This window comes from Pieris rapae, chromosome 7, assembly GCF_905147795.1.
Source record: "Pieris rapae chromosome 7, ilPieRapa1.1, whole genome shotgun sequence".
Taxonomy (NCBI): domain Eukaryota; kingdom Metazoa; phylum Arthropoda; class Insecta; order Lepidoptera; family Pieridae; genus Pieris; species Pieris rapae.
In genome coordinates, this window is record NC_059515.1 from 6,424,890 (window position 1) to 6,434,699 (window position 9,810).

The following is a 9,810-nucleotide window of genomic DNA, read 5'->3' on the forward strand; positions in this document are numbered from 1 at the left end:
ATACGTTAATACAAAATATTTGTATACTATACACGCGGGAATTTGATTAGCTTTTTAATTTGAAAAAAGAATAAACAGATTTAAGGGACAATACGTATGAATTAAATGAAATGAAAAATATTCGTTTATTTGATTACACAAATATTTCTTATTCCATACATATTCTTATTCGGCTGTAAAATTCTTAGATGCATTTATAAATTTAATAATATAAGTATAATATAAGATACTTAACTTACAACATTTTTAATGATATACATGTCAAAAATAAGTATGTACTTACATATACAGACTGCATTTCTCCGTCGATCTAAACAATAATCTCAATTAGAATTTCGCTGTTTAACACATTAGTAAAATAAAAATGCTTAGTTTATCCAAACTGTTTATTACACTTTAACCCAAATAATCACTTTGAATTATTTTCGAAGGAAGGTATGAGTCACATAAAACCGATGCTGATGAAGCCAAAGATTCTATTTCTGCCTTAATGCCGAACTCTAACATTGACACTAACTCTTCCTTAATTTTTAAACCTAAAAAAGTTTATATCATATATATAATTTGAGTAAATATATTTATTGCCTGTATTTCAAAATTTCAAGTATTTTATTGCTAAACATAAATAAATTAAGAGTACCAAAACAACATAGGAATGTAACCTTGGTACCTGAAATGCAACACAATCTAAACGAACAAAATCTTTACAAAGTTTAAGTTAGAGAAAAGATTACACACAATTACAATCAATAAAAAAGCAAAGTTTTTATTACATAAAATATATTTATAATGTTTTTTGTATTAAAAAATAAACTTCTGTTTAAATATTTACCTATCACAGTATGAAGATATGGTCTTTTTATCAAAGCGTTAAGTTTACGTTTGTCCCGAGTGTTGAGTGGGAGTCTGGAGCTGGTTGGGGCTAATGTCAAAACATCCTGGATTCGACTTCCGAGTAATAATAATTTCGGACATGCTAGGCTCGAAGATAGGTGAGATTGTGCCTGTTAAAGATGAATGTTATTTTTGAATTATACTGTTAATTAAATATTATATTTTTCAGATTTTTGCCGTCTATCGAACCTAAGGCTTGTTATAAAGCGTATTGTAATTTATTACTTGACATTACTATAGCATTTAAGAAATGTGAAAAAACAGGTTCCATAGATCACGTTATAAGTATTCCAACAATACAGATATGACATTTCACAAATTTTCGTTCGAGGATTATGTATAAATTAATATGAAACTGACTTATGAAGTAAACATACAATAAAATCGCTTATAATCTATTTATTTTACCACGTTATTAGCAGTAACTTAATATTCTTTGTTTTACACATGGACATGTTGTTTTTATGTTTTAAAAATAATTAATAATATTACCAGCGATCCATATTTATATGTGAGAAATATCTCATAGCCGTGAGGATCTGCGTCTACTAAGGCAAGAGCTGGCAATTTTAACTCAGACACAAGGAGACAGAGTAATTGTCGAGTGCATACATCAGGATATCCTTTACCCTTGAAGACAAGAAGATTCTTCGTAAGTAAGTATAAGAAAGTTATTAAAACAGATGTCTGAGTATAGTCAGAACTGGCATCACTATCGAAAATAAATCAATTTAAAAACGTAATACACGTCCCATCGCTAATACTGGCTAGGGCACCTGGAGTGCATATGCCAAGATTAGCAGTACCTACCCAAGCTTACCAGTAGGTAGGCCTAGGCACCTACAACAACAGAGTGGAAGACCTGCTGCAGTTGAAAGCCAACAATCGATGGGACGCATGACAATGAGCGGTGGAATATTCTCGTTTCGAAGGGCAAGACACTTTTTGGGACGCAAAGCCCAACCGGAGTGAGTAATAACTTAACAATTTGGAGTTCGGGATATATTCGGGTTTATAGTAAATGGGGCAGACATTGACTCTTGATAATAATAATTCAGTACTTCGCTTCGTAGACGAACCGGCCTATTGTTTTCATACACCTTAAACACTTAGCTATACAGAAAAGCGTAAATATTATTACCGTAATCATTATAACAGGAGATAATCTGACTAAAGCTCCTTCATCGAGTAGCTTTTGAAATATAGCGTCCTTCTCCACGACTAAAATGTATTTTGCTGATGATTTTAGTTGTTTTACGCCATTTATGTCTTGAGGTATTATAGTACCTTGAATAAATTACATAAAACACGTTTACATATTATGATAACATATATTTACCTACGCCTCGAAATTTATTTTGTATATAAGTAAATAAATAAGAAAGGGCCAGTGAAAGTATTTGGTTCTGATGAGATTTTATTTACTCGTAATGTCTTATGACAAAATTGTATGTCTGATAGATTAGTTTAGATAATTGCTCTATTTGTTTAACGAGCGGATTTTAATTAAAATACGAGTAGTAATTTTTACGACTCGTTGATATTTTAATTACTTGTAGTAATATATATAATTTTCGATACTTAAATATTTGGTGATTCACAAGAGCAAATATACTTATAGAATTATTAACGCAGTAGTTATGAATGTGGAAATATACCTCCAGGAGTCATGCAATCGATAACAGACCCATCTCTGTTTACGATTTGCAGGGGACCTGCAATAAGACCTTTTGCTGTGGCTACAATACCCAACTCCCAGGGAGGAGTCTCAAGGAGACAGCAGACATCTCTTACTGCTACATCTAATTCTACTTGATTACGAAAACGTTGTAATTTTTGGTAATATAGCTCTCTGAAAGAATACGAATAATGAATACTTTCTAAAATATTTCAAGTGTTTTTAAAGCAGAAAGGTTTATTAAAATAAAAAGTGCATTTTATATCGATTATAACTGTTTTGGTGTTAATGGATTGTAAAATTAAAAACATCTTATGTGTCATACTCCTATGTGGTTCAAATAGATCATAATAGTTTATCTAAAATCTTTCTAAAACTAACCATCATTTTTTATACATAAATAAACATGAATCGCAAAATATGTGGGTATATAGACCAATTCGAGATGTTTTTAAATTTATTCTTCGAACTTTGATGAAGTATTGTATGGAGAGATTATTAAAGAAAGCATTTTTTAATAAAATTAAATGGTTTCATTTAGTACTTCGGTATTTCTTACAGAAAAGCGAAAAGTTTCTATGAGGTGGCATAGCAAATAGTTCCTATGTACATGGCTGCTAAAAAGGTAATAAAAAAATACACTATACACGAATATTATATAAAACCATAATTATTCAAGCATCGACACGATCTTGTTAGTAAAGTATATAGCAATATACTATTATAGACTTTATAAAAAACTGAAAATGATAATATTAATTACCCGCACTTTAGTTAATTCTATGCAAGATTAACATACTCGATAATTACAGGACGTATAGAGGAAAGTCACCAAATATGAAATAGTATCCTAATATGGAATACCTTCATTTCTCTAAGACTATAAGTATGAAACGCAACACTCGACCATCTTCTGTTCCATTCGGTCTACTAACTATCGCACTCACACCATCGAGTCAGTTGCGCGAATACTTCACGTGTGGCAGGCGTGTTTTGTTTTGTTGTCGTGCGGAAAATTTTAAAGGTAAGTAATAAATGAGTATTACCAGCTGATATGTTTGTATACATAAGTGTTATACTATTTAGTATATCGGTATTATGTTTATTTCACCATTTTGTGATCTTTTAATTTCAAAATATTGTGACTTAAAAAATATTTAGAAGAGTTTGAACTAGTATAAAAATCCAAATATGGACAGTCGTCGGTGTCTAATTATGGAATATTCCATAATTAGATATAATATTTCATATGATAGATACTTGCTTGCTAAAAAATATATGTAATGTTTGTTTTTAGAATGTCCGGATGAAGAAAAAATGGCACAAGCTATAAAATTGGTCCGGGAAAAGAAAATGGGGTATTTGAAAGCGGCACAGCATTTTCAAGTGCCTAGGACAACTTTATTTCGTCTCTGCCAAAAAGATGAACAGTCTCCAGAAGTGGCAGCAGCTACTACATTAGGACGAAAAACTATCTTGGGCTCCGAACTTGAACATCAGCTAGTAGAATACATACTAATAATGGAGAGTAAGTTTCACGGTTTAACAAGAACTGATCTTCGCCGTATGGCGTTCATGCTAGCAAAGCGAAACAATTTGCAGAATCCCTTCGGTGAATCAGGTATGGCTGGAAAAAAGTGGTTAATGAAAAACACTTTTTTAACGGATTATAGATATGTATTATTATATTTAAACTTATAATTATTTTTACATAATTTTAAATTTAAACCGACGTTTCGCGTGCTTTACAGCGTGCGTGGTCACGGTGACTGAAGACAAAGGTGTTAAATGTCAAGAAGTATTACAGCTGCAGAAAATGTTGTGTTATCTGTATTTATTTCCCCGGAGTTGGTATCGACTAAAAGATGTAGGGTTTTTGCAGAAATTGCTCACGGTGTCCTCCATTTTCGCGGGTTGTTTATTTTGAGATTTTAATTTGGATATTATTGGATCCCAGGTGTTTGATAATTTTAGGCCGTCCTCTCTATTGAAATTGGCGTGTTTTTTGATTTCAATGGCTTCGCGTACCAATCTTGGGAAGAATCTTTTTTCTTTCGCAAGTACTTTCGGTTGGTCAAAGCGTATGTAGTGATTAGGCCTATCTAGTGTGTGTTCACAGACTGCTGATTTTGTGTGTCGTCTATGTCTTATGTCCGCGATGTGTTCCTTGAGTCTGCTGGACATATTGCGTTTAGTTTGCCCTATGTAAGACAGGCCACAGTCGCAATCCAGTTTGTATATACCTGCATCTTGCAATGGGGTGTTACTTTTGATTGGTCTTAGGAATTGCTGAATCTTCTTGTGCGGCTTGAAAATTGTATTAATGGAAGCTCGTTTTAGGACCCGGCTAATTCTATCTGTAACTCCCTTCACATATGGCAGGTAAGCTGGCTGGCGAGGAACTGTTTGTGTCTTGTTTTTGTTTCTGTGATGCAGCCGGGGGATACGCAACTTGTTTCGGTGTAGCACCTGTTTGACATGCTGTAGTTCCTCCTTGAGGTGGGCCGCATCACAAAGACGTTGGGCTCTCTGAAACAAACATTTACCGACAGAGAGCAGTTGTGACGGGTGGTGGTGGGATTCACCGTTAAAAAAGTGTTTTTCTTTAAATGTGTAAAAGTTATGTAAATAAAAGACAATACTAAAAGTGGTTAATGTTATTTTTAAATCGTCATAAAGATAAACTTTCGATAAGAAGACATTTGGATTTGATTAAGAAAAAGTGGAAGCCTTTTTCAACCTCCTTGAAGAGCTTTACGCTAAGAATAACTATCCACCAAATCGTATTTACAACGTGGATGAATCAGGCCTCACAATAGTACAAAGTAAGATACCACAAATCATCGGCCACAAAGGTAAACGCCAGGTAGCTGCACTGACTTCAGCAGAAAGAGGATCTCTGATGACAATAGTTGTTTGCATGAATGCTACTGGTCATTTTGTGCCACCGTTCATTATTTTTCCCAGAAAAAATATGAGTGCTCAGCTAATGAGAGGCTGTCCTCCAGGATCAGTCGTAGTTGCACACCCATCAGGGTGGATACAAATGAACATCTTTACAGACTGGTTCAAGCACTTTATTCAACACACCAACCCGACTCCTGAATCGAGGGTTTTACTGATACTAGACGGACACTATAGTCATACTCACAATATCGATATAATAGATATTGCTAGGGAAAATAACGTGGACATAGTTTCGTTACCTCCTCATACGACTCATAAATTGCAGCCATTAGATAAAACTTTCATGGGGCCTTTAAAAACATACTATAGTGAGGCAATACGCATGTGGATTAGAGACAACAACAGACCTCTAAGTCCATATGATATTGTGGAGCTGTTTGGCAAATCCTATTTGAAAGTACAAACAGGCGAAATCGCAGCCAACGGGTTCAAAGTTACTGGATTGTGGCCTTTAAATAAAAATGTCTTCAGTGATGTGGACTTTATTGCTGCGCAACAAAATGCTTTAATAGACGGTTGTACAACCAATATCCCTCCGCTGGAATCAAGATCTGAAACTGGTCAAGTTCTGGTAGAAATACCTGCACCACAAACAACTGCTAATTTACAACCTGAACCTGTACCTTCGACTTCTGGGCTTAATCGCAGCAGTTTGGGTCTGGTGTCTCCGTATGCCATAAGTCCAGTGCCAGAGAAACGAAGAAAAGTATCTAGCAGAGGAAGAAAAGCTGCTGTAGCAGCAGTCATAACATCTTCTCCCTACAAAACTGATTTAGAAAATAAAAATATGAAGAGACAAGAAAAAGAAAATAAACTAGTCAAGACAAAGAATAAGAAGAAAACTGCGAAGAGAAACAAACAAACGAAGAAAAATAAGGATGATAGTGAAGAAGAAGACTCTGAGGAACTAGACGTTATCCAGTTTGATGAAGGTAGTGAACATGATGAGTTGATGGACCAAGTACCTCCTGACTCTGCTGATGCAGAATGTATGTTCTGTTCAAGACTTTTTTCCATGGATAAAAGTGGAGAAAGCTGGATTAAATGCTTGATGTGTGGGCTCTGGGCACATTATGATTGTGCTGGTCCAGAGTTTGATACTTGGATCTGTGACTTTTGCAAGTAATTATGTAACTTCTTTCATTTATCACAATATGTTATATTTATTTAATTGATCTCAAAGATATTAATGTCCATTTTTGTTTTTGTTATGTTGATTTATGCTTATATTCCATATATGGGTACCTATTCCATATTTGGTTACTCATTTGTGATTTTGTTTTTTATGTTAGATTTTAATTTGATAACTAATATATTTGATTAAAGGCTGTTAATTACTACATATAAATGTATGACTGATTAGTAAAAACATTAAACTGTTTTAATTTATATGAAGTTTTTTTTTTATATCCCAAAAACAAAATAGTATTCCATATTTGGTGACTTTCCTCTACTTAACGGATTCCAATATTGAAATGACGCTTCAAAAAGTCCCATACTTTGGTTAACTACGTACGTCATAACCGTTAATTACTTTTCGATTGTAAACATGAATTTCTAAACTATTAATTACTTAACAAATCATGTTTCATTGTCATTGTATATATGTAATAAGTTTGCCTATTGGCTTAAGGAAAGAGAAGGACACTCGGATTTCTCTTTTTCGTGTGCAGTAAACACTCGCTCATACGGTTATCATCATGAGGTAAAAGGTAACCAGAAAGTCAGGCTCAAAAGGGTAATCACCTATATGAAGCTTATACTTTTTAATTTCTATAATTTAAGTTAATATTATCATAATAAAGGCCTTACTTTTAAGTATATACAATAATAATAACCTACATATCAAAATATATAATTAAACATTTATAAATATAAAGTTAAAATAAATTTAAAGGTACACCTGTGGCAGTGTACCTTTAACGCTGGAAGCATTTCCTCGTTATATTGCAATACTTATTGGATGAGCGAGGAAAGCATCATCTCTCTCTCTCAGCTCTCTACAAAAGTCTCTACTCCAAAGGCAACAAAAACTAAGTCGGAGGTCTCTTATATTCGAGCCATTTATACTTATTTAAAAATGTCACATATTTTACATGAGCATATATTAGAATGGAGTTGTGTGCAAATAGCAAGAATTGGTTGTGAAAATACATATCATGACAATTGTAAGAATAGGATACAGAATACGGCTAAAGAATGAACAAACAAAGTTATTTACCTTCTGGTGACTGTCAAGTTCTTAACAACTAATTCATGGACTTTTGATAAAACAAATACAATTGTATTGAATCGTGACCTTTCTTCACCGTTACTACGTACTATTGAAGTTTTAGCATTACTAATATTCTTTAGCGTAACTCTATAAGAAACGATTTATTAACAATATTTTTTAAAAGCTCGCAATTCAGTATGAAATGAAATTTAATTATTCAAAAGCCTAGGTTGGAAGAAATGTGAGAAGAGTGTTAGCTTAATGGCTTGCGACTATCATTCCCGGAGGTCGTAGGTTCGATCCCCGTCTGTGCATCAATGGACTTTCATCCTATGTGCGTATTTAATAATTGCTGAAACGGCTTATATATAACATTTGCCTTAGACCAAAAAAAGTCGACGTCGTGCTACTGATTTATTTAACTTTCGAAATGGTTCGAGAATCTAGATTCTAGACTGTTAAAATTGCATAAAAAACCATTCAACTAGGTTCCACCTGTAGTAAAAATGACGTGAGATAAGAAGGCACAGGCGCTCATCAGATCCATGCAACTTCCACACAGTCTAGTATCCCGCAATATCACAGTACACTACTACTACTTGGAGATAATTTTCTAAGTCGCATGGGTCTGAAGACACCCGCGTACATACAATATAAATAATAAAGTTAAGATATAAGATGTATTCAATTATTTCTTTACCTATCCATATCATAAATACAATTGCTCCACAATTTCTGATTTCTGATAATCAGTCTCGGTGCCTCACCATCATCAGCACTCGTGTTAATTCCATCAAGAATCTGTTCTATTTTGTTTATAATATGTTTTCTTTTTTCGCGAGTTTCCTTTATTACCATATCCGGTGTCTTTTCTAAATCTGTTATAAAATTATATTAAAGTAATAATTTCCTTAAATATTTATTTATTTTCAGGTTCAAAAACTAGCTCTAAGGTAAATTCGTTTTTATTAGTTTGATTATTGTTCTATAGTTAACATAAAATCATATTTTAAGCGAAACACACGAAAATAATAATATTTAAAAAAAAATGTTTTTTTAAACAATATGTTATGTGTTATATGTTACTGGCCCCGACTAAGCATAATCCTGAGCAGTAGGCGTGTTCCACTGGCGCTGGCCATTCTGCGAGACCACAACAGTTAATTTGGTATGTATTAGTTATTTATTGTAATTCCCAATTTTAAATCACACGGGACACTGCCGAATCATAATGCCGATGAAAATAAATATTTGAGAACTGAGTCAAGAACTTAATTTTTAATAAACATTACCTTTAGTATCTGGCGTCTTTTTCAATATTAAATTCACTTCTGTAAAATCTAACTTTCGCTCCGGCAGTACCACATCACCCAAATTTCCACTCGTATTATTATAAAACAGTTTATCGATTGCCGCTTTTAATTGAGGATTTTGTTTAATCGAATCACTTGGGGACAAATCTATTCTCAACTTCAATAGATCTCTATTCATTAAATTCATCCTGATGTCTCGAATAACCTTTCAAAACAAGGGTAAGTGACAAACAAATCTATTAAAACGACCGGCAATGAGGATCCTTACCTATTGGCGAGATGCTTATCGACCGCAAACAATAACTCGAGCTCATAAAAGGAGACAATAGGGCAGCTCGAGTGTTTTTACGAACTCGAAGACGTGAACGGCACAAAATCAACGCCGGTGGCGCATCCGACTTGCGCGCTCTGAAAAAATCACAATAGATATAATCGAGAGAAAGTGGGGCAGGCGTCTCGAGGAGCAGATGACACGGCGTGACGACCTCACAAAAGGCGTGAAATGACGTCATAATAGCCTCGAATTATCGCCCCCTCTTGTCTCAGGCAAATATTTAACAGCCCCGTTTTTGTCCTTCAGATCATAAATATAGGTAGACAAATTTAAACCGTTACCGCAGAGCTTTGTTGCGTGACATATTGAAACGAGCTGATGTTTATGTCTTATTATGAACTCGCTTGAGTTATGGTTTTGGTAGGTTTTGACTTCTTCGTAACGTTTAACTGAATTGATTATAAATAAC

General features: G+C 33.9%; 1 protein-coding gene across 1 annotated transcript; it reads right to left on the bottom strand.

Moving 5' to 3' along the window:
- Positions 1-396: 396 nt before the first annotated feature.
- On the bottom strand, positions 397-9,254 carry LOC110998750 (meiotic recombination protein SPO11). The gene is made up of 8 exons (XM_045629003.1): positions 9,047-9,254; positions 8,455-8,632; positions 7,761-7,901; positions 2,553-2,746; positions 2,036-2,181; positions 1,387-1,524; positions 833-1,004; positions 397-536 (listed from the first exon to the last, which is right to left on the bottom strand). Exons 1-8 carry the CDS (start codon positions 9,252-9,254, stop codon positions 397-399), a joined length of 1,317 nt encoding a protein of 438 aa, XP_045484959.1.
- Between the last annotated feature and the right edge of the window lie 556 nt (positions 9,255-9,810).

What these genes read in the sequence shown, in the direction of transcription:
- LOC110998750 (XM_045629003.1), bottom strand. Translation starts at nt 9,254, where the DNA reads ATGAATTTAATGAATAGAGATCTATTGAAGTTGAGAATAGATTTGTCC. An exon ending in AAAGACGCCAGATACTAAAG is followed by an intron (nt 8,633 to 9,046) that starts GTAATGTTTATT and finishes ATTTTATAACAG; the next exon opens with ATTTAGAAAAGACACCGGAT. An exon ending in TGTATTTATGATATGGATAG is followed by an intron (nt 7,902 to 8,454) that starts GTAAAGAAATAA and finishes CGTTTCTTATAG; the next exon opens with AGTTACGCTAAAGAATATTA.